Source organism: Leucoraja erinacea, chromosome 1, assembly GCF_028641065.1.
Source record: "Leucoraja erinacea ecotype New England chromosome 1, Leri_hhj_1, whole genome shotgun sequence".
In the NCBI taxonomy this organism is placed as follows: Eukaryota; Metazoa; Chordata; class Chondrichthyes; order Rajiformes; family Rajidae; genus Leucoraja; species Leucoraja erinaceus.
Window position 1 is genome coordinate 55,685,364 of NC_073377.1, and position 25,967 is coordinate 55,711,330.

The 25,967-nt window shown below is 41.1% G+C and overlaps 1 protein-coding gene across 4 annotated transcripts in view; it reads left to right on the forward strand.

Annotated features, from left to right (window-relative positions):
- trappc13 (trafficking protein particle complex subunit 13) overlaps positions 1-25,967 on the forward strand; it is a 56,282-nt gene that overhangs the window by 20,090 nt on the left and 10,225 nt on the right. For 2 of the 4 annotated variants that reach the window (XM_055635132.1, XM_055635140.1), the window contains exons 4-8: positions 1,676-1,760; positions 4,784-4,911; positions 8,475-8,547; positions 14,728-14,772; positions 23,595-23,612. In XM_055635132.1, coding sequence (XP_055491107.1) covers positions 1,676-1,760; positions 4,784-4,911; positions 8,475-8,547; positions 14,728-14,772; positions 23,595-23,612 — 349 coding nt within the window. The remainder of the gene's footprint in view (positions 1-1,675; positions 1,761-4,783; positions 4,912-8,474; positions 8,548-14,727; positions 14,773-23,594; positions 23,613-25,967) is intronic. The other 2 variants (XM_055635154.1, XM_055635146.1) reach the window with 1 other exon arrangement.

Here is a 25,967-nt window from a genome sequence, read left to right on the forward strand (position 1 = left end):
ATACTTAAAACAGACCTTCATTCATGGTTGGCTCAAGAGTAACTCGGGAGAGGAACTTGGTACATCGCAGAAATGAGAAGTTAACGGCTAACTTAGACATACACGTGGGAACTCGTTTAAACTCGTGAACACAAACTTGGAATCTCGTAGACAAGCATGAGTGTGATTTTTTTCTTTCACTCGGGATCGCACGTGGGTGAATTTGCACCATGAGACAGGGCCATTAGAGAGAGGAAAGGTCAGAGATAGAGTGGAAAGCAGGATGGATTAAGTTATCAAATCAATGATAGTGAAAGATGCAGGAGACATTAATGAGAAAATTAATGAGACATGAAAGATGGGGCTCTGGGCAATTTTAGAGCAGAGGGATTTAGGCGTGCAGGTACATGTTTCCTTGAAGGTAGAGTCGTAGGTAGATTGGGTTGTGAAAGTCAGAGTATTGAGTATAGAAGTTGGGAGGTCATGTTGCAATTGTATAAGACGTTGTTTAGGCTGTATTTGTATTCAGTTCTGTGCACTGTGTTAAAGGAAAGATGTTGTCAAGGTGGAAAGGATACAACGAAAATTTGTTGCCAGGTCTAGAGGGTCTGAGCTATAGGGAGAGGTTGAGTTGGCTGGGGCCCTATTCCTTGGAGCGCAGGAGGATGAGGGGTGAGAGGTGTATATGATCATGAGAGGTATCGATTGGGTAGATGCACAGAGTCTCTTGACAAAAGTAGGACCAGAAGACATAGGTTTAAGCTGAAGGGGAAAGGATTTAATAGGAATCTGGGGGGTAACCTTTTCTCACAAAGGGTGGTGGGCACATGAAACAGAGAAGGTGGTTGAGGCAGGGACTATACCACCATTTAAGAAATAGTGAGACAGGTACATGGATAGGACAGGTTTGGAGGAATATTGATCAAATGCGGGCAGGTGGGACTAGTGTAGCTGAAGCATGTTGGCTGGTGTGGGCAAGTTGGGCCGAAGGGCCTGTTTCCACACTGTATGACTATGATCACTGACAAACACTGGTGTGGAAGATGTTATTATCCAAATAAATATGATGGAGGAATTGGGTAAAAGGAATATTTAGGAGGAAAAGGAGTGTGAAGAAACGTAATCAAGGTAGCGGTGGGAGTTGCTGTGCTTACCTTCAACTTTGGCCTCTTGCTTGTCCCCTGAAATTGGGGTTCTAAAATTGAGAAGCAGAGATGAATCTTAATGTGGAGAATGAAGTGAAACAAATTGACTGAAATGAAGATTGTTCAATGTATTCTGCAAGCAAGACTAGCTATGGTTAACTAAGGTAGCAGTTGATTTTTATCTCAACAGTACTTTCCTACACTAATCCCAAATCTTTTAATTCCATTAATATACAAAATTCCATCAGCTTGTCTTGAATATGCACAGAGACTGAAATCTTTAGAGAATTTCACCATCCTCTGGTTCATCAATCTCTTCTCATATGTATTGCATGACTAATCCCCCCCGACCCCACATTTTGAAATTCTCACTCAGAAGAGGTTTAAAAGTATCAGGAATCTAAAGCCTTCTCATTTCCAGTTCTGAAAAAATGCTTTGTTTCTAAAGCTGCAAAATGAACCCCTGCAGAAGTAGATTTTTATATAACTCGGTTTGTTATTACTTTTATCAGATGCAAAAAATAATTTTACATTTTGGGTTTTTTGTGTAGGAATATTTTTTTAGGTGAAACCTTTTCAAGCTACATCAGTGTACATAATGACAGTACGCACATTGTTAAGGATGTTTTAATTAAGGTAAGTCAATCCACTGTATTATGCATATAATTTATTTGTGCAAATGTTTTAGAAACTTAAAAATAACCAATGCAGGTACCACTTGATTTGCTCACTAATATTTGTGATTATGAATAAACACATTTCTTTGTCACTAGTATTTCAGTACAATTTTATATTAATTGACATAAACCAAAAACATCAAATTTGAGTTTTGTTTGAAGGTAGCAAATTGTGCTGTAGAATTCTGAGCTGAATTAATGATATTGATTGACAACTTTATTTCATATTGCATTAAGAACTGGCAAAGTCAATAAATATATATATATCATAAATTGATCACTGCAGAACATAGAGGATTTTCTACATGAGAATTTCTCTTGTAAATGGCCAATGTTGTTTCACAGACTAAGTTGTAGTCATGTCATGTAGACTTGCTGCTATCCTGAGCGTTATTATTGGAGAAGAGCTGAATCATCAGTTGAGGGAAGATGATATTGAATTTTGCATGATGCCTGATCTAGAAATGATGTTGAGGAGTTGTCCCCCCCCCCCACCCTCTTTCCCCCCCCCCCCCCCCCCCCCCACCCCCCTCACCCCCCACCCCTCTCCTCCCCTCCCTTTCCCCCCCCTCTCTCCTCCCCCCCTCTCCCTCCTCCCCTCTCCCTCTCCCCCCACCTCTCCCCGTACCCCATCTCTGCCTCTTCCACCACCCCCCTACCCCTCTCCCCTCTTCCGCACTCTTACCCCCCCCCCTCCCTCACCACTATTCCCCCTCTCTCCCCCTACCCCTCTCCCCTCCCATCCCCTCTTCCACCTCTCTCCCCTACCCCTCACCCTCCTCCTTCCCCTCCCTCTGCCCTTCCTCCTCCCTCCCCCCTCCCTCACCCCCTCTCTCCCCTCCCCCCCCTACCTCTCTCCTCCTCCCCTTCCCCCTCTCTCCCCCCCCCTCCCATCTCCTCCCTCTCTCCTCCCCCCCTCCCTCATCCCCTCCCCCCCCCTCTCCCACCCCTCTTCACCCCCATCTCCCCCCCCACCCCCTTCCCCTCTCTCTTGCACCATTCCCCGCTCCTCCTCTCTCCCACCCCCTACCCCTCTCCCCCCCCTTCCTTCCCTCCCCCCACTCTCCTCCCCCCCCTCCCCCCCCTTTCTCTCCCCCTACCCCGCTCTCTCCCTCCCAAATCTCTCCCGTTTCCTCCTCTCTCTCTCCCCTCCCTCCCCTCTTCTCACCCTCCCCTCTCCCCACCCAGTCTCTCTCTCCCCACCTGTGTGTTTGGGGGGTGGTTAGTGTGAGTGTGATACCGCAGCGCCCCCCCCCCCCCCCCAAACGCGCGTTGGAGAAACAGACCCAACGGGTCTGCACTTGGTCTGGTACATATATAAAACTTTGTATTTGCAGGAGGAATTTTGAATAAGAGTCATTGAGGTCATAATACAAGAATACTCAATTACAATTTTTCTTATCACAGGATAAATTTATAATAACATGTTATAAACATTAGTTTAAATCTTATAAAATAAATGTAAGATTATTGAATTTGCAATTATTTGCCATCCAGTAGTAGCATTTAAAACTAAAAGACTAAAGACTGAACATGACTAGCAGACAAAAGACACTAGATACTTAACTAACAACTTTCGCATACAACACGCTGCTGCATAACAGGCTTCCTTGTGGGTAATTAGAATGTATCAAGCACCTCGAACCATGAAGGCTCATTGTCACAGTTTGTCTGGGCTCCTTTCAGTTGTATCCTTGAGCTCACAAGTTGTTCTTTGTCACTGTTCAGCAGACCTGCCTTCAAGCAATTAACATTTAAAAAATAATCTAACCCCAGCAGTGACTAGTGGGGTGCCGCAAGGCTCAGTGCTGGGATCCCAGTTCTTTACAATATATATCAACCATTTAGACAAATAAATTAAATGTAACATCTCCAAGTTTGCGGATGACACAAAGCTGGGTGGCAGTGTGAGCTGCGAGGAGGATGCTATGAAGCTGCAGGGTGACTTGGATAGGTTGGGTGAGTGGGCAGATGCATGGCAAATGCAGTATAATGTGGATAAATGTGAGTTATCCACTTTGGTGGCAAGAACAAGAAGGCGGATTGTTATCTGAATGGTATCAGAATAGGAAAAGGGGAGGTGCAATGAGACCTGGGTGTCCTTGCACATCAGTCACCCAAAGTAAACATGCAGGTACAGCAGGCAGTGAAGAAAGCAAATGGCATGTTGACCTTCATTGCGAGGGGATTTAAGTATAGGAGCAAGAAGGTTCTACTGCAGTTGTACAGGGCCATGGTGTGACCACACCTGGAGTACTGTTTGCAATTTTGGTCTCCTAATTTGAAGAAGGACATTCTTGTTATTGAGGGAGTGCAGCGTAGGTTCACCGAGTTGTGGATCTGTGGAATTCTCTGCCACATAAGGCTGTGGAGGCCAATTTACTGGATGTTTTCAAGAGAGAGTTAGATATAACTCTTAGGGATAACAGAATCAAGGGATATGGGGAGAAAGCAGAAATGGGATACTGATTTTTGATGATCAGCCATGATGATATTGAATGGCAGTGCTGGCTTGAAGGGCAGAATGCCCTAATCCACTTATTTTCTATGTTTCCATTAAATCCATGTAGGGGTTTCTACATTTCCCATTGCTCACTGGTCACTTTGCTGGTCACAGATTTCTTCTTGTTATTAATTTATTTCTTCTTGTTAGTAAAAAATATTATTTTATTTAAATTGGCATTACAACTGTAATATAGTTTGATCCAAAATGTTTCTGGGAACAGATTATAAAAAAGTTATTTAATGAATATGATCATGCATAGAGCTTTTGCTGTATGGGGAAAATACTGCTGGAAATCTGTGTCCTATATATGTTTATAAAGTGCCTGTATAATTTCAACTTGTATAAAGCCACTGCTTAGATATTTGGATTCTCGGATATTCGTTGAAATTTAATTTTCAAATCAAAATGCTGCCAGTTGTTAGATTAAACAAAAAAAATCCATAATCTATCAATAAAACTGTTTCTTTTTACATTAGGCTGATCTTCAGACCAGCTCTCAACGTTTAAACCTGTCGGCTTCTAATGCTGTATTAGCTGAACTTAATCCTGATCGTTGCATTGATGATGTGATTCACCATGAAGTGAAGGAAATTGGAACGCACATGTATGTTTTCATTTTTCATTTTAAAGAGTCTTTTAAAACAACACTTTACCAAATTATTAACAATGCAATGCTTGAGCTACAGAAACAATCTCTGGTGAAATTGGAAGAACTGCAACTCGGGCGAAAACTGTGAAGTTATAGGATCTTATAGAGAAGAAATTGTAGGAGTCCTGACTGAGATACATATATGAACATTGTTGGATAGGGTGTATTTCCAGAAGACTGGAGGGTGGCTAATGTTGTGCCTCTACTTAAGAAGACCTGCAAAGAAAAACTCGTTAGCTTAACATCTGTGGTAAAAAAGTTACTGCAGGAATTTTGAGGGATAAGATGGACATTCATTTGGAATGACGTGGTTGGATTGCACATAGTCAGCATGGTTATGTGTGTGGACAATAATCAGTATAATTTTAATTGCTGGTAGCAGTGTATAGAATTCTGTAATGGTGACACACTGTGAATCTCAGGAACATATTTCTGCTCCAGCACCACACACATCTGTTGATTTGAACAGAGGATTTGCAAAGTCATTGAGTCATACAGCACAAAAACAGCCCCTTTGGCCCAATTCGTCCGTGTCAAGCAAGATGCCCCATTTGCCCACATGGTCCCATTTTCCCACGTTTGATTCGTGTCCCTCCAAATCGTACCTATCCAAATATATTTTAAATGTTATTATATCTGCTTCAGCTACTTCCTCTGGCAACTTGTTCCACATACCAACCAAACTGGGTGGTAAAAGTTGCCCCTCTGGTTCCTGTTACATTTTTTCCCTCTCACCTTAAACCTGTTTCTTTTTTCCCCAACACTGGGAGAAGTTCTGTGCATTTACCCTATCTATTTTCCTAGCGATAATATACACCTCAATAATATCCCCCACAACCTCGCCTCGGTCTAGCCTGCCCAACCTTTCCCTAGAGGACGGGCCCTCTAGTCCTAGCAATATCCTCATAAATCTTCTCTGCACCCATTACAGCTTAATGGCATCAATCCTACAGCAGGGTGACCAAAATTGAGCAATATCCTCTGAATCCACCAGCATCGTGTACGACTGTAACATAACATCCCAACTTCTGTACTCGATTCCTTGACTGATGAAGGGCAACATGTCAAACGCCTTCTTCACAACTCTATCCACCTGCGACATCACTTGTACTTCAACATCCCTCTGCTCCACAATACGCCACCGTCTGAAGATCCTGCCCTGCTTTGACTTCCCAAACTGCAACACCTGACACTTACCTAACCATTCCTCAGCCCACTTATCAAGATCACACTGTAATTCTTAATAACCATCTTCATTATTTAGGATAATGCTTATTTTTGTGTCATCTGCAAACTTACTAATCATGCTTTGTGCATTCTCATCCAAATCGTTGATGTAGATGACAAACAGTGATAGGCCCAGCACCAATCCACTAGTCACAGGCCTCCAGTCTGAAGAAAACAACCTTCAACCACCAGCACTGCTTCGTACCTTGAAGCCAATTTTGTATCTAGTTAGACACAAAATGCTGGAGTAACCCGTCTCAACCTGAAACGTCACCCATTCCTTCTCTCCAGAGATGCTGCCTGTCTCGCAGAGATACTCCAGCATTTTGTGTCTACCTAAGGAACACTAAAATGTTTTAAAAATGCTTTGCTAATTCACTTTATTCATATTAGTTTGTTTGAGTTTTTATTTAGAGCTCTGTACAATGTTGGGAAGGTCAATTAAAAATGACCTTTTATTCCATCCTGGGGTTGGTGTGATAATTTAATGTGAGTGGCTGCTTAGACAGCTTGATTACTAATGTGTGGTCTTCAGACTGGTTAGGGATAAGGGAAACGAGAGATAGAAACATAGAAACATAGAAATTAGGTGCAGGAGTAGGCCATTCGGCCCTTCGAGCCTGCACCGCCATTCAATATGATCATGGCTGATCATCCAACTCAGTATCCCGTACCTGCCTTCTCTCCATACCCCCTGAGTGTCTTCATTATTGTTAAGTCATTGATTAGCACCATAAAGATATAGACGATGATGTGGAGAGATATAGAACAATACATTAAAAATATGCAAAAAAGTAACAAAGATAAAGGAAACAGGCCATTCTTGGATGTTTGTAAGGTGAAAACGAAAAGCTTGTGCGACTTTGGTGGGGGAGGGATAGAGAGAGACAGAATATCAGGGCTACCTGAAGTGAGATAAATCAATATTCACTGGGCTGCAAGCTGCCAAAGCGAAATATGAGATGCTGAAGAATGAGGACATCTCGGATGTATGCAGGGGAACCTCTGCCGAACCTGAAAGGTCTGTCGGGGACCAGGTTTTTTTTGGGGGAACCGGGGTTCCTCTCTCCCATCATAGATGAGGCCCTCACTCGTGTCTCCTCGGTACCCATCAGCTCCACCCTTGCTACCCACCCCTCTAGTCGCAACAGAGACACCCTAGTCCTTACCTTCTTCCCCATCAGCCATCACGTACAACATTGTTTGGTTGCTTGTTTGTCTTTTTGCACAAAGTCCGCGAGCATTGCCACTTTTCATTTCACTGCACATCTTGTATGTGTGTGCGACGAATAAACTTGACTTGACTTGACATAATCCTCCGACATTTCCACCGCCTCCAATGGGATCCCACCACTGGCCACATTTTCCCACCCCTTTCCGTAGACACCGTTCCCTCCGCAACTCACTGGCTAACTCATCCCTTCCCACCCAAACCACCCCCTCCCCAGGTACCTTCCCCTGCAACTGTAGAAAATGCAAAACCTGTCGCTATACATCCTCGTTCGACTCTGTCCAGGGACACCGACAGTCCTTTCAGGTTAGGCAGAGGTTCACCTGCACTTCCTCCAACCTCATCTACTGTATCCTTTATTCAAGATGTGGACTTTTATACATCAGCGAGACCAAACGTAGACTGGACCATCGTTTCACGGAACACCTTCGCTCAGCCCGTTGAACCTACCTGATCTCCCGGTTGCTGGACACTTTAATTCTCCTTCCCATTCTTACACAGACCTTTCAGTCCAAGGTCCCCTCCATTGTCAGAGTGAGGCTAATTGCAAATTGGAGTTACAGCATCTCATATTTCGCTTGGGCAGCTTGCAGCCCAGTGGTATGAATATTGATTTCTCTCACTTCAGGTAGCCCAGGCATTCCCTCTCTCTCTATCCCACCCCCAGCCAAGTCGCACTAGCTTCCCGTTTCCAGCCAACAAACAGCTAACAATGGCCTTTATCGTTGTTACTATTTTGCGTACCTTTTATTCATTGTTCTTTATCTCTCCACATTATCGTCTATATCTCTCGTTCCTCTTATCCCTAACCAGTCTGAACAAGGGTCTTGACTCGAAACATCACCCATTCCTTCTCTCCAGAGATGCTGCATAAACCGCTGAGTTACTCCAGCTTTTTGTGTCTTCATTATTGTTAAGTCATTGATTAGCACCATAAAGAATTTTATGTTTCTTCCAGTCTTAATGGTTTGACATATGATTAAACTCATTCACTATGTTGTATAAAACGTGCACTCATGTAATTGATTTAATAGTCAACTTGTTTTTTTTCCCTCTGCAGCTTGGTCTGTGCAGTTAGTTACACTACACAAGCTGGAGAGAAGATGTACTTTAGAAAATTCTTTAAATTTCAGGTAATATGCATAAAATACAAGATCAAAAATATTGTGGATTACTCATCATTTTCAGAAATTAAGTAAGTTTATTGGCCAAGTATTCACATACAAGGAATTTGCCTTGGTGCTCCGCCCACAAGTAACAACATGACATACTGTGACAGTTACGAATGACTCGGAAATCACTAAACATTAATAATAATAAGACATTATTGATAAAACACCATTGATCAAGAATGTGAACAAACAAAATACCAGAACAAAGATCAAAGGGAGGCTACAGATATTTGGCTTAGTAGAGCAACTACTCGTGGATAAAAACTGTTTTTATGCCTGGCTGTGGCAGCTTTGACAATCCGGAGTCGCCGGCAGAATTAGCAGCAGAATTAGGCCATTTGGCCCATCAAGAATACTCCGCCATTCAATCATAACTGATCTATCTTTCCGTCTCAACCACATTCTCCATATAGCCTCTGACGCCCTTACTAATCAAGAATCTATCAATAGACAATAGGTGCAGGAGTAGGCAATTTGGCCTTTCGAGCCAGCACCGCCATTCAATGTGATCATGGCTGATCATCCCAATCAATACCCATTCCTGCCTTCTCCCCATATCCCCTGACTCCGCTATCTTTAAGAGACCTGTCTAGCTTTCTCGAAAGTATCCAGAGATCCGGCCTCCAACGCCCTCTGAGGCAGAGAATTCCACAGACTCACAACTCTCTGTGCGAAAAACTGTTTCCTTGTCTCCATTCTAAATGGCTTATCCCTTATTCTTAAACTGTGGCCCTTGGTTCTGGACTCCCCCAACACCGGGAACATGTTTCCTGCCTCTAGCATGTCCAACCCTTAATAATCTTATATGTTTCAATAAGATCCCCTCTAATCCTTTTAAACTCCAGAGTATACAAGACCTGCCGCTCCATTCTCACAGCACATGACAGTCCCGCCATCATTGAAATTAACCGTGTAAACCTATGCTGCACTCCCTCAATAGCAAGAATGTCCTTCCTCAAATTAGGGGACCAAAACTGCATGCACTACTCCAGGTGTGGTCTCACTAGTCTGTACAACTGCAGAAGGACTTCTTTGTCCTATACTCAATTCCTCTTGTTATGAAGGCAAACATGCCATTCGCTTTCTTCACTGCCTGCTGTACTTGCTTGCTTATTTTCATTGACTGATGAACAAGGACCCCCGTATCCGGTTGTACTTCCCCTTTTCCCAACTTGACACAATTTAGATAATCTGCCTTCCATGCTGCTAGGAGCTGGACATCCTCCCTATAGGCCGACTCATCGTTGTTGCTGATGAGGCCAATCACCGTTGTATCATCTGCATACTTGATGTTGGTGTTAGTACCATGTACAGGTGTGCAGTCGTAGGTGAAGAGGGAGTAGAGGAGGGGGCTCAGCACACAGCCCTGTGAAACGCCGGTGTTCAGGGTGAGGGTTGAAGAGGTGTGCTTGTCTAACCTAACAGACTGGGGTCTGTTGGTTAGAAAGTCCAGTATCCAGTTGCAGAGGGAGGGGTCGATGCTCAGGTTACCGAGTTTGTCGATCAGTTTAGAGGGTATAATGGTGTTGAATGCTGAGCTGTAATCGATGAACATTGAGGAAAATTGTTTGTGTCCTCCTTAGTGAAGATGGATCTAAAGTACCTGTTCAACTCATCTGCCATTTCCTTGTTCCCCATCATAAATTCCCCCTAATCAGACTTCAAGGGTCCAACTTTGGTCTTAATTAATTTTTTCCTCTTCACATACCAAAAGACCCTTTTACTATCCTCCTTTATATTCTTGGCTAGCTTACCTTCGTACCTCATCTTTTCGCCCCGTATTGCCTTTTTAGTTATTTTCTATTTCTCTTCAAACATTACCCAATGCTCTTGCTTCCTGCTCATCTTTGCTACGTTGTATTCTTTTATTTTTATACTGTCCCTGACATCTCTTATTAGCCACAGTCGCTCCTTACTCCCCTTGGAATCTTTATTCCTCTTTGGAATGAACTGATCCTGCACCTTCTGTGTTATTCCCAGAAATACCTGCCATTGTTGTTCCACTGTCATCCCTGCTAGGGTATCTTTTCAGTCAACTTTGGGCAGCTCCTCCCTCATGGCTCCCCTTTATTCAACTGTAACACTGACACCTCCGATTTACCCTTCTGCCTCTCCAATTGTAGATTAAAATTGTCCATATTATGGTCACTACCTCCTTATGGCTCCTTAACCTCAAGTTCCTTTATAAAATCCAGTTCATTACAATCCATAATTGCCTTCTCCCTGGTAGATTCCAATACAAGCTGCTCTTAGCATCCATCACGGAGGCACTCTACAAACTCCCTTTCTTTGGGTCCAGTATCAACCTGATTTTCCCAGTCTAACTGCATGTTGAAATCTCCCATAACCATATAACCATATAACAATTACAGCACGGAAACAGGCCATCTCGGCCCTACAAGTCCATGCCGAACAACTTTTTTCCCTTAGTCCCACCTGCCTGCACTCATACCATAACCCTCCATTCCTTTCTCATCCATATGCCTATCCAATTTATTTTTAAATGATACCAACGAACCTGCCGCCACCACTTCCACTGGAAGCTCATTCCACACCGCTACCACTCTCTGAGTAAAGAAGTTCCCCCTCATATTACCCCTAAACTTCTGTCCCTTAATTCTGAAGTCATGTCCTCTTGTTTGAATCTTCCCTATTCTCAAAGGGAAAAGCTTGTCCACATCAACTCTGTCTATCCCTCTCATCATTTTAAAGACCCCTATCAAGTCCCCCCTTACCTTCTGCGCTCCAGAGAATAAAGACCTAACTTATTCAACCTATCTCTGTAACTTAGTTGTTGAAACCCAGGCAACATTCTAGTAAATCTCCTCTGTACTCTCTAACAACCGTAGCATTATCTTTACTACATGCCAATTTTAACCCCTTTTTCAACTTGCACCCTATATCCAGACTACTGTTTGGGGACCTGTAGATTAGTCCCATTAGGGTCTTTTTACCCTTACAATTCCTTAGTTCTATCCATACTGACTCCACATCTCCTGTTTCATGTCACCGCTTGCAAGGGACTGAATTTAATTCCTCACCAACAGAGCCACCCCACCGCCTCTGCCCACCTGTCTGTCTTTTTGATAGGAGGCATACCCTTGAATATTCAGTTACCAGCCCTGGCCCTCTTGCAGCCATGTCTCTGTAATTCCCACAACATCATATTTGCCAGTTTCTAACTGAGTCTCAAGCTCGTCCACTTGATTTCTGATACTGTATGTCAATATCTGCCTTAATATCCATTGTCTTGGCCTCCACAGCCATCTGTGGTGATGAATTCCACAGATACACCACCCTCTGACTAAAGATTGTTATGTTTATTCTGACTTTTCAGTTCTTTTTATATGTGAAACTTGAAATATTCTATTATTCTTACAATTTAGATCTGTCTCTCTAAGCTAAAAAATATCAACTCTCCCGAACAGGCAAAAAGTTGAAGTTTTGAAGTATCATACATAGTGTTAAAGTTTGTGCCTATTTAATAAAACTACTTCAGGAAATATGTTTTCTTTTTCATTGACCCCGTTAGAATTCCTGGCTGTAATGAGCTAAAATAATCACACTTGAAGATGAAAGATAATATTATACAAACAATTCACAGCCCTCTCATAACCAAACACAAATGCTTCATGCAAAAAATTGAAGTGTTGAGGAAACTCAGCATCTGTGGAGAGAAATGAACAGATCATATTTCAGGTTGGGATCCTTCTTCAGATTCCAGCATCTGCAATCTTTTGATTACTGCTGTCTCATGTCTCCATTTTAAATGCTTCATAATTCATAATTTGTTCATTTAGGCCTTGGCAGTTGACCAGTTCAAATAAATTGAGGATCAGGGAAATGATTCAGCCCTTCAAATCTTGTTAAACCATAACAATTCTAATGCTTTTGGTTATTTTCAGCCCCTCTCTCTCCTCAATTTATCGCCCACAGTGGTAGCACATGCTTGTTTATTGAATTAGCGCGTGATTTATGTAACCACTAATCAGGGCAGTCCCTTCTAGTTTAGTCAGTCTCATGAAGAACAGAATCCTGGTACCAGTCCTAAAGTTATTATTTACCAGTTTGCTGGAGCACAACAACTCTTATTGCACAACACATATTAATTTGTTATGTCATTAATTTAATATATGATCCTTCATAGAAAACATTACCAACCAAAATGTTAGATATTAGGGGGAGATTAGGTCAAATGTTTGATCAACATTTTGGTCAGCATTTGATTTTACTGAGTGGAGGAGACATGATGATATGCTTTGCGATGCACAACAGTCCAGAGTTTCTGGGAGCATAAAACTGCACTTCAAAGAGTAGAAGAAGCTGAAGATAAAGTTAAGGCATGGGGCAAAGCTATGCAAGCACTTGAAAATGGCAATGAGAATTAAAAAATTGGGACTGATTTATCAAGTCCGTATGTTATAAAATACAGGTGTTATGAGTGTGTTCGACGAGTTCAAACAATGGAATTTGGTCCTTCTACTGCTTTTTAAGAATGTTTTACTTTAACCCTTTCATTGCCATTTAATATAGTCAAGGTTTTTTTATGGGCTGCAAACATATGTGAACATAAAAATTGAGACCAGGATTAGGATACTAGGTGCATTTAATAAGATTTTTGGATGATCGGTTTGTCACTATAACTCCCTATTCCAGTCTAGCCATGTCATCCTTTATTCTCTTGTATATGATGCATCTAACTTTGCTTTAAAATTATTAAAAGTCTGCTGCCACTGCCCAAAGGCACATGACTATCAGAGAAGCATTAGACAGGAAAATTGAGAGATATTGCTCTTCACTGTTTTGACTCCAATCTAAAACTCCCTACTCAGTATTTCAAAGTGGCAACTCACCATCACCAATGTGGGGCGTTTAAGGACGGGCATTAAATGTTGTTTTTGTTAGTGATGCCCACATCCCCAACATAATTATTTTTAAAGTATAAGACCAATCTTCTGAATTCTGAAGGTCTAGATCAGGGGCCTCCAAACTTTTCAGCATGAGGGCCACATTATATATTTGGCACGTTTTTGCGGGCCATGGGGAAAAAATAAAGAAATGTCAGTTTTATAAATTTAATGAAAGAGAGAGGGAGGCAGAGAGAGAGAGAGGGGAATGATCGCATGTTATAACACACCACCGACCCATTCTGGCCGCCGCCAAACAACCCCCCCCCATTGCACCCTTCTTCATAGCGGCTCAGTGATATCTCGGCACTTTGATAATTCGAGGGACCTACCCGGTAACAACACTAAGAGCAGCTCCGGGCCGCTATGCTCCCCGACTCAGTGCCTAACTGACACATGCTCCGTCCTGAGCTGAGCTTGCTGCGGGCCGGATAAAATCTCGTGGCAGTCCGGATGTGGCCCCCGGGCCATAGTTTGGAGACCCCTGGTCTAGATGTTTTCTTTCAAGATTTAGCAATCGGAAAGATGTTGTTTTCTAAATGTTTTTTTGTATTCATGTTAAAAAAAATGTGAACTTTGAGATTTCATCAATAGTTTAGCAGCAGCAACCTATAGTTAGAGTAGTAGGAATTTTGTAATAACACCTGTATCTGTATTTCTTTCTTACAATAAACTCATTGGTTGAGAAAAATAAATAGCAGCCTGATGCAACTGTAGATATACAGATTGGAGATTAAGTAGTTTTAGTCTTTTAGTGGGAAATGCTGTTACAGTTTGTACTACGCGTGTTTTGCAACCAAGACGTTTAACGCATGTACAAATAACTTCAGCCTAATACAAAAGGTATTTGACATCTTCTCATTAGAAACAGTTACGAAGATAGAAGACTGGTGCAATTTATTTTAATGTGAAAAACAGAAGGCTAATTGGTGCACTGGTTATTAAACACTTAAATCCTTCAAGATTCTCTGTGAACATTTTGTTTTTTAAGGCTTGATGACCATGTGATTCCTAACATTTTATGAAATGAATAGGCTTTTTGTGGCAATGAGTCCTTAAGTTCTCCAGTCAGTTTGTTGTATGTTTTAGTTTCTCTTCTATCAACAGGTTTAAAGTTTGTTTTTAAAAAGTATTCCTTACGTTGGTGCAATTTAGAGAACAACTCCATCTAAGAGCTCTGATGGATGATCTGCCAATGAAACCAGTCTTCAGCTTGCACTCTCTTTTGACACAGGTCCTTAAACCACTTGATGTAAAGACCAAGTTCTACAATGCTGAAGTAAGTGTATACAATTCATTTTACCAAGGAGAGCTCCAAAATTAATTCATTTTATTTATTTTAAAGATAAATCTCTCGCCTTATTTGAAGCTACTAACACATATAACTACAACATGGTTTAGACTCTTCCACCTTTTTTTAGAATTATTTTTAACAGTTTTAAAAGTGCATTTTTATTATTCAGCCTTTCGACGCCACATTTTCTGTCGCTGTAAGAGCTGGATTTACAGTCCGGAAATAAACCAGCTGGTTTTACTGAAGTAAAAGTAAAATGCTCTGTACCACATTTGATGCTTTCTTTTTACAAATACATATTCAGTGTTTGAAAAGTTCATGGTTTGAATTGAATGGCATTTTTTGGGATTCATATCAGTGAACATTGTTTTAGGTGAAAGTTCAAGCACTAATGATTACAATCCAGTAATTCTAAGACAATAATTTGGATTTATGCGTGCTTTGTTAAATTGAACTTGCATTGAATTTACCACATGCATGAATGGATAATAGCCTGCAGTCACAACAATAACGTTAGCTTCCTATCTCACACCAAAATCTACGCTAAGTTTGGCTGTACAATATACTTACATATCATTACTCCCTGCTTTCAAATTTAAATATTCCTATTTTGCAGTTGCAGTGAAAACATACCATACTTACATATCATTACTCCCTGCTTTCAAATTTAAATATTTGTTGTTCTAGCTTCCCTATTTCCCTCATTTCTTTTTATATGTTCTACACTTCCGGCTTCCCCCCACCATTCTGTTTTTCACTGTGTAGTAGTGTCTCTATTCTTTTTCCTTATTCTCTTGCTTGCTTGATCATGTAAAAAGCCTTGCCTATTTCACTTGTATGACTTGGAAAATAACTATTTAAAGCCACAGTATTCATCTTTCACTAAATTAATCGCTGATTCAATTTTGGCCTCGGTCTCTTTACTGTCCTCTTCCCATATCTTTTGTTCAATATATTTGCTGACTCCAACTCCACAAGTCTCAGCGGCAGAGAATTCCAAACAATCGTGAGTTCATAGGAACAATTCCTCCTCATCTCCATCATAAATGGGCAACTGCTTATTCTAAAATTATGGTTCAAATGGCTCCTATTAGGGGAATCATCCTGTCAGTATCCCTCAGAATCATATGCAATTCAGCAAGATTCTTTCATTCTTCCGAACCCCAGTGTGACATGTAAGTGTGAATTGTTAAACATTTCCTCATATTTGCCTCCAGTGCATGTAACGCTTTTCTTTTAGTATTCAAAGTCCAATTTCACCAGAGTTCTGCAAGGTTACATCAAAACCTTTCCCCTTCTGTGCCTTTTGCACTAAAGGTCATCATTCCATTAGCCTTCCTAATTGCTTTGTTAACTAAAATTTGTATCTTCCCAAACACTGTAAAAGAACCATCCCAACCACCTCCATGATGCCAGTTGTTTTAGGCATTCGACGTCTAAACTGATGTGCCATAACTGCTCAGACATATCCCCAAACCAAAGCATTGGTGTGTGATTTTTAAGTTGGAGCAGTTAACTGCAAACTGAAATTATTGCCAACGTTTCCAGAAGAAGTGGTTGCCCATTGCAATTGCATCTGTGTGCAGATGTCTACATTTGCACAAATTTCTACCGTGCATATGGTGCATGCAAGATCACTAATGCAGATCTCAACTGAAGGTTTGAGGTCTCTGCTTCAGCATTAGTTTGACTGTACTAACTTACCTGGGCCACTGCCAGTGAACTTGATGTAACCACCTTTATTCAGGTGAATGTCTATTTAAGATCTTTGCATATTGGTTCCATAGGAGCAATAAAATATTTGAACTTCCGCTTCCAAAAAGCTGTCAGGGACCCCCTCCTTGCTGTGGATTGAATGCAGGTGCTTTGCCAAAGATTATTCAGTCTGTGTTCAAGAAGGAACTGCAGATGCTGGAAAATCGCAGGTAGACAAAAGTGCTGGAGAAATTCAGCAGGTGCGGCAGCATCTTTGGAGCGAAGGAAATAGGCAACGTTTCGGGCCGAAACCCTTCTTCAGACTGATGCAGGATCCCCTCCCCTACTATAGATGAGGCTCTCACCAGGGTCTCTTCAATACCCCGCAACACTACTCTCTCTCCCCATTCCCCCCCCCCCCTCATTTGGAACGAGGGTAGAGTCCCCCTAGTCCTCACCTTCCACCCCACCAGCCGTCACATACAACAAATAGTCCTCCGTCATTTTTGCCACCTCCAACGTGACCCCACCACTCGCCACATCTTCCCATCTCCCCCCCTGTATGCTTTCCGCAAAAACCGCTCCTTCCGTAACTCCCCGGACACGTTCCCTTGCAACTGCAGGAGATGCTACACTTGTCGTTTTACCTCCCCCCTCGACTCCATTCAAGGACCCAAGCAGTTGTTCCAGGTGCGACAGAGGTTCACCTGCACCTCCTCCAACTTCATCTATTGCATCTGCTGCTCTTGATGTCAGCTGATCTACATCCGTGAGAACAAGCGTAGGCTTGGCGATCGTTTCGCCGAACACCTCCGCTCGGTCCGCATTAATCAACCTGATCTCCCTGTGGCTCAGCACTTCAACTCCCCATTCCGAATCCAACCTTTCTGTCCTGGGCCTCCTCCATGGCCAGAGTGAGCACCTCATATTCCGTTTGGGCAGTCTGCACCCCAGCGGCTTGAACATTGACTTCTCCAATTTCCGGTAGCCCTTGCTGTCTCCTCCCCTTCCCAGCTCTCCCTCAGCCCTCTGGCTCCTCCTCTTCCTTTCTTTTTCCCACGCCCCCCCCCCTCCTCTGCATCAATCTGAAGAAGGTTTTTGGCCTGAAACATTGCCTATTTCCTTCATTATTCAGTCTGTATTTAGTTTCTCCAAAGTACAGAAGCCTCCATTCTGGACTCTAAATACAGTATACTAGATTGGGAGTAGGGTTTGAGTCCCTGAATTGTCTTTTACTAATTGCCCGCATTAATGCAACTTCCAATTGGTCTCTGCAACTCATCCCGAAGCAACCTTGGCTTTAAACTGTCAGAGATATATCCTGTGATTTGGCGAGACCAAGCGCAGGCTCAGCGATCGTTTCACTGAACACCACCGATCAGCCCACCTAAACCTACCTGATCTCCCGGTTGTTAAACACTTTAACTCCCCATCCCATTCCCATACTGACTTTTCTGTGCTGGGTCTACTCCATTGTCAGAGTGAGGCCCAACGTATATTGGCGGAACTGCACCTCATATTTCGCTTGGGCAGCTTACACCCCAGCGGTATGAATATTGACTTCTCTAACTTCAAGTAACCCTTACTTTCCCTCTCTCCATCCCCTCCCCCTTCCCAGTTAGCCGACCAGTCTTACTGTCTCCGACTACAGTTTATCTCTGCTTTGTTGTTACCTTCTCCCAACTAACAATGATCTATTCTACATTTTCCTTGAACTTCATTCCCTCTGTACTGTTTCACACCTTACACTTCCTTCTCTATACATTCCTTATCTATGTACCTTCCACTCCCTGACATCAGTCTGAAGAAGGGTCTTGACCAAAAACATCACCCTTTCCTTCACTCCAGAGATGCTGCCTGTCCCGCTGAGTTACTCTGGCATTATGTGTCTATGATTTACATCAGCATCTGCAGATTTTGCTTTCTACTGCCTGACCTTTTGATTATTTCCAGCAGTTTGTTTTTTAACTTCATATTTCTGGCATCTAGTTATTTTAATTTTCATGCATACATGTGTTTTATTCCGCATCTGTAAGATTAGAGTATTTCATTTTAATTGTCTTAAAATGTAACTGCAGATATAAATGTTTGGTAACTTGTGTTTGCAATGGAATTCAGGGCGTTTCACAATTTCGTCATTCCTCAAATCTCAAATATGGGGGTATGTTGGATTGTTGTTAGTATTCATATACAGCTATTATCAGAATATTGAGCAAGTGAAGGTGGTTGGTACATCGATTTACTCAATGGGTGTTAAATACTGGCATCTGATTTAAAAAAAAAAATATATATATATATATATCCTGTATAGGCTAATTTAAAGTCCTCCTTGCTGGCTTTGTATGCAGCCTGGGTTCAGTACTAAGTGAGAATTGCCTTCTCACACATTGTCCTTAATTTAACATTCACAGGCAATTTCACTCTAGCATTTGGGTAACTAGGATGAGAAATGGAAAAATATCACTGTTATAATGGAAACTGTTCTTAGTCCTGCTTTTAGGATTGTATTGGGAACCTTTACACTGCTATTGACAAGTTTGCCTGATACAGGAGTGCCTTTAACAGAAAATGTTCCTTTCCGCAGCATCAACATTCCATCTTCTGTTATCAATAAACAGAGCTGGATTCTTTGTTTTTATTGCTAGGAATATTAAGAAGGTGTGATTGGTTAAAGTGGCCAAAAAGCAACTTTTAAAACACAATTTATTTTTACGTTATTTTGTGGCTCATGGAAATGCAAAAATGGATGAACATAGAAGAAGCAATCTATCACCATTGATTTTCAATCAGATGCCGACAGAGGTTTGATGCATCTTAGTAACCTGTAGAAATGTCCGCTTCTCTAGATGCAGCAAGCATATCGGTTAGACCAAAGGTTGGGCTACGTTTTCGCCGAAAACCTCCGCTAGTGTCCGCAATAACTAATGACCTAATGTGGCTAGCACTTGAACTCAACATAAAGTTTGACCCCATACCCCCTCTCCTCCCTGGCCACAGCCATGAACGGAAATGGAAATGCACCTATATTCCGTATGCGGAGTACCTGCCCCTATACATCTCCTCCGACAGCTTGTTCCATCTCCCCCCATCCTCAGCTCCCCTGTGTGTAAAAAAAAACCCTGCAGCCTTTCAGCTTCCTCCTTATTAAATCTTTCCCCTCTCACTTTAAACCTATGTCCTCTGGGTCTTGATTCCTCTACTCCGGGCAAGAGACTGTGCGTGTACCTGATCTATTACCCTCTGATTTTGTACACTTCTCTGTGTAACACCCCTTCTCCAAGTCAAGTCAAGTCAAGTTTATTTGTCACATATTTAAAGTCCTCCTTGTGCTTTGAAATGCAAAGTGTTCAATGCTAAGCGGAATTGCAAAACACACCATTGTCCTTATTAAACATTCAATCATTAACACTCAGGATTTTTATTTAGGATGATAATATGGGAAAAAAATATCACTGTTATAATTGAAACTGTTCTTCTCCTACTTTTAGGATTGTATTGGTGACAAAGGCGTTTACAGTTTGCATGATACATTGCCTCTGGGAAGAAAACTCCTTTCTCAACCTCTCATTCCTCTTCTGCATATCATAAACAGAGCTGGATGCTTTGTTTTTATTGCTAGGCTGGAACAGTCCGTTGTTAAGGGGTGGAAGAGGCAACTTTTGATTTTGTTTGCTCTGGAGTTTTTTACGTTATTTTGTATAGTGGAAATAAAAATGGATGAACGGTGAAGCATATCTATCCCATATTTTCAATCAGATGTTCAAATATGACGCACTAGTCTCTGCAGAAGCCTTCTTGTCACATTGCAGAGCAATTCCCGAACCAATTGGTAATGTTTAAAACATGCTAGTGTTTTGAACCTAATGCTGCGTAGAAGCACTGGAGGATCCTCGTTTGGCCCAGACACTCTGAACCTTTCCTATCCATGAACCGATCTAAAGGTTTGGTAAATGTTATGCGCTGCCTTGCCTCTACTCACCAGTGCTGCAGCTTGTTCCATGACCATGTCATATTGTGTTTAAAAAAGATGTGGCCCTTCAGATTTTTTAAAACAGTTCACCCTATCACACAGGATGTCCCTGGGTCTTGATCCTCTATGGAGTGTAAGTCCTCTGTGATGTGCCCTCCTAAAGTCCATGATCACACTCCTTTGTTTTTTTTTCATCCTCCTGTGTTCCAAGAAATAGAGTGCTAGCCTGCTCAATCTTTCCCCTTTCCCTGGGTCAGGCAGTATCTCTAAACAACATGGATTTGTTTTGGGTCGGGACCCTTCTTCAGAGTTTTTTTCATGAACTACTCCTTTGAAAGTTGAAGATGAATATTTCCCTGCTTTTAAGTTGCTTCTGTTGCCATATGCTAGCGTGCAGCAGATGCATAGTGGTGTTTTTTTAATTCATTTTTCTCTCATAAGTGTTTTAATTTCAACAGTGCTACCAAGATGAATAACAGTGGAGAAGTGAAGTTACCCATTTTGGATCAGCACATGATAAACAAATGCACATTGTCAGATTCTAATAAAGGCAATTTTTATACATTTTGGTTTCACCATGTGGAAATTACAGCAGGAAATTACATACATAGTCCCCCCATTTCAGGACACCATAATGTTTGCGACACAGCAATGTCCTGTAAATGAAAGTAGTCATGTTAAGTATTTTGTTGCATATCCTTTACATGCAGTGACTGCTTGAAGTCTGCGAATCATGTACATCACCAGTTGCTGGATGTCTTCACTAGTGATGTTCTGCCATGCCTGTATTGCAGCCATCTTTAGCTAATGCTTATTTTGGGGGCTTGTCCCCTTCAGTTTTCTCTTCAGCAGATAAAATTCATGCTCAGTTGGGTTCAGATTGGGTGATTAGGTTGGCCATTCAAGAATTAGCCATTTATTAGCTTTGAAAAACTCCTTTGATGCTTTAGCAGTATGTTTGGGATCATTGTCTTGCATTAGAGTGAACCGCCGGCCAATGAGTTTTGAGGCATTTGTTTGAACGAGCAGATCGGATGTGTCTATACACTTCAGAATTCATTATTGCTACTACCATCAACAGTTGTATCATCAATGAAGATAAGTAAGCCAGTACCTTCAGCAGCCATACATGCCCAGACCATAACGCCCCCACCACCATGTTTCACAGATGAGGTGGTATGCTTTGGATCTTGGGCAGTTCCTTCTCTCCTCCATACTTTGCTCTTGACATCACTCTGATACAAGTTAATCTTTGTCTCATCTGTCTACAAGACCTTTTTCCAGAACTGCGGTTGCTCTTTTAAGTACTTCTTGGCAAACTGTAACCTGGCCATCCTATTTTTGCGGCTAGCCAGTGGTTTGCAACTTGCAGTATAGCCTCTGTATTTCTGTTCATGAAGTCGCCTGTGGACAGTGGTCATTGACAAATCCACACCTGACTCATGAATGAGTGTTTCTGATCTGTTAGACAGGTGTTTGGGGATTTTTCTTTATTGTAGAGAGAATTCTTCTGTCATCAGCTGTGGAGGTCTTCCTTGGCTTGCCAGTCCCTTTGCGATTAATAAGATCACCAGTGCTCTCTTTCTTCTTAATGATGTTCCAAACAGTTGATTTTCGTAAGCCTAAGGTTTGGCTGATGTCTCGGTAACAGTTTTATTCTTGTTTCTCAGTCTCATAGAAACATAGAAAATAGGTGCAGGAGTAGGCCATTTGGCCCTTCGAGCCTGCACCACCATTCAGTATGATCATGGCTGATCATCCAACTCAGTATCCCGTACCTGCCTTCTCTACATACCCTCTGATCCCTTTAGCCACAAGGGCCACACCTAAATCATAATGGGTTCTTTGACTTTCATTGGCACAACTTTGGTCCTCATGTTGATAAATAGTAATAAAAGTTTCCAGAGGTGATGGAAAGACTGGAGGAAAGACTAGGTGCTGAGAGCCCCCTTTTACCTGCATTAAGGAGGCAATTAAACACACCTGAGCAATTACAAACACCTGTGAAGCCATGTGTCACAAACATGGTGTTCTGAAATGGGAGACTATGTAGAAACACTGCTGTAATTTCTTCATGGTGAAACCAAAATGTACAAAAATACCCTTTAATAAAATCTGACAATGTGCACTTCAACCACATGTGATTTTTTTTCTACTACACATCTCAAATTGCCGAGTACAGAGGCAAATAAATAAATGATGGGTCTGTGTCCCAAACATTATGGAGAGCACTGTAGGAGCTGTGGTTGATTACATGGAATTGTATGAATATGAACATACCACTAAGATAATGATCAGTTACATAATAATCACACAATCTAAAGGAAGATTTTGCATCGTCACCAATTAGAATTCAAAGGTGAGGAAACCAGCTGTACAGAGTTTGTTAGATCCCACGTGTGTACTGCAGTTAGTTTTGGACACTGACTCATAGGCATGCAAGAGACAAGATGCGTTGCAAATTTATCTGGATGATGATGGGACCTTAAAGATAACATTTCCTCTAAAAGAGATTATTTGGTAATTATACGTGACTATTTTTGTGCTATTTATAAATTTTTAATTGGTTGTTCAGCCCTCTGGAGGTGTACTGAGGTGATTAACTCGTGTCACCAGCGTGCTTGTACTCCCGTCATTTTAAAAAGTTGAGAACTAAACCTTTTCCAATTGGAATCAGATGTTATGAAAAGCAGTAACAAACGTTTGATGGCACAATTGTAGAAATATATTTATTTGCACTTGTAGAAATTCATTAAAATCTTGTCTCCCTAGAGGCAAAAAAATCAAAAATACCAACTTATCTTCCCATTCCTATGGTAAATAAATCATACTACACAAAATTCTAGTTTTTATTTCAGTTTTTAAACAAAATAACATTTTGGTTGGCTTCATGTTCTATTAAATGTGTTCTTCATGTTGGGTATTTTGAAAATGCCAGCCTGTTTGAAGGTACATATATTTATTTTGCCACCTTCGTGTGGGTGCTTTACTTTGTCTTTATTCCATAATGGTGATAGTATCTTGGAAATGCAATGAAAAAGATAAATATGCTTTTCATAAAATCTTTGGGTAAAGTCGTTCTTTTTAACATTTAACCCTTATTTCTCTAATGTTTGCTTTTTTAAAATTTTTCCCCCATTAGAGTGACCTCAGTTCTGTGGTAATTTTTTTTATTTATTGCTACTTTGTGCATTGATTTAATTGCAATGTAATCACAATTGCTTTAATTAACATTAGCTAAATTTGTAGAAAAATAATGGAGAAGCATTGGTCAAATTTAAATTACCGTTGAAAACTCAATTCACGAAATGACGAACACATGAAAATAAATAACTGCATGGTTTGTTCATCTGCAAAATCCATTTTTTTCTGAATTGTCTACAATTTAATTTCAGTAAATAATTACTGGAAAACTCGAATAACTTTAATTGAATTGTAACAAATTTATGCTTTTCCATTATATCACTAATCTCATCAACCAAGCTTGCATAAAATTTCTGCTAAATGGCAAATAAAATTGATTTAATCAAGGGGTTTGAGCAATGGATTTGTGGGAACATAGTTTGCCAAAAATATATTTTAAATAATTTCTTAATATTAATGACAGATTTGAGATGTGGCAAGTGTTTTTGATTATTTTAAAGGTTATACATCGGAATTTGGAGACAAATCTAAAATATAAGATAGCCAATATTGAAACTCTGGTGATAATGCCTTTGCCATCTTTCATATCCTACCGGAACTTATCAGCTGATGCTATCAATTGAGAAAATATGCCTTCAAATGTCTTCAATGCCTTCAAAAATCCACTTATGAGGTGTTTGCACAGTAATCAACCAGAACCAGAATGGCTGATGGTTCCTTGATTGGAAGTAATAGAGGAGGTGCAGGGAGATGGGTTGGTTCTCATGCATTTGCAGGGCAAAGTGACGGGGAGGAAGTGGGTTGGGTAGGAAGATCTGAGTTTACTAAGGAATTGCAACGAGAATAGTCCCAGAGGAAGGGCTGGGGATGGGAAGATGTGACTGGTTGTGGGATGACTGAATGTGGCAGAAATGATGGGAAGGATGTGTTGGATGTAGAAGCTGGTGGGGTGAAAAGTAAGGATCAAGGGAATTCCTTTCCTTTTTTCTGAGAGGAAGGGGAGCGAGAGTAGAACTATGAGTCACAGAGGAGATACAGATGTAAAGTCCCCATCCACAACAGCAGGGAGAGGTCACGTTTCCTGAAGGAGGACATCCAAAAGTGGAAATCCTCATCTTGGAATCAGATGCAGTAGAGATGGAGAAACTGAGAGTAAGGGATGGGTGTCCTTGCAAGAGGCAGGTTTGGAGGAGGTGTAATCAAGGTGGTTGCAGGTGCCTTGGGTTTTACATTTCACACCTCTTCTTTCCTTATATGACATGCTTTTGCCTTTTTTTATGCCTTTGTCCACCCATCTGCCAACCACTCTGTATCCACCTATCACTTGGCAATTTTGCCCAATCCTTACTCCTCTTTTCCAGCTTTCCTCTCCCTACTCCCAATAGTCTGAGGAAGGGTCCTGACCCGAAACATTGTCTGTCCATTCCCTCCACAGATGCTGTCCTGACCTGCTGTTCTTCCAGCACTTTGTTTGTTAATATTAGTTACTGCGTCACCAACAAAGCAATAATACCCCGTACTTTGGATAATGGGCATATGATGAGCTTAACTACGATTATTCCACTAGAATTGCAGGAACCTGTAGACTATAAGCAATTCCATTAAAAAAAATAATTAAACCATGTGCTGCTTGAAGAAAGGGTCAACAAGAAATAGCTTTATCATTTTTTTCTTTGTATTTTTATAGCCTGTCAAAAAAAGTACAATTTATTGTGCCATATATAAGGAATATAAATGGATTTCTTTAACTTAAATTTGTTTAATTTTATAGTTGCAGATGATCATTATTTGATTAAATTGGTCATGATGAGATTGATCCTGTTCTATGGGTGGTAATTATATAATGGAAAGCGGAGCTAAAAATATGACGGTTCACTGGCGAGCCAAATTGAGGCGACGGCTGCAATGGTCCTTTGTGGCCCGCTGCAGCAGGGACTTTGAAAACTGTGCCAAAACCCTGGCGAATCTTTCATATAGACTCAGTGAGCTGTTTCTATGCATTCGGTACTTAATCATGGATTGTACTTGCTTATCCAGATTTACAAGGAGTTTTTAGGCATACGGTAGATCTTCAGCATCATAATCTTTTCAACTTTCCATTTTGTATTTATTTTACTCTTTAAAATCTTTAATATTAAAACTAATGTGTAAGGTGTGTTTAAAAAATGTCTTTTCAACTTTAATGGGGCAACCATTTTTATTCATTTATTTTTCCTTAAGAGGGAGAATAGGGTGTATCTAGGAAAACAGAGCTGTGTCCTAAATATGCTTCACAGGTGATCTAAACATGTTTATATTCTCAGAACTCAACTGTGGTGTTGTGGGAACATAAATTAAATTAATAAAGTAAATTTATCACAAATCCATTGCT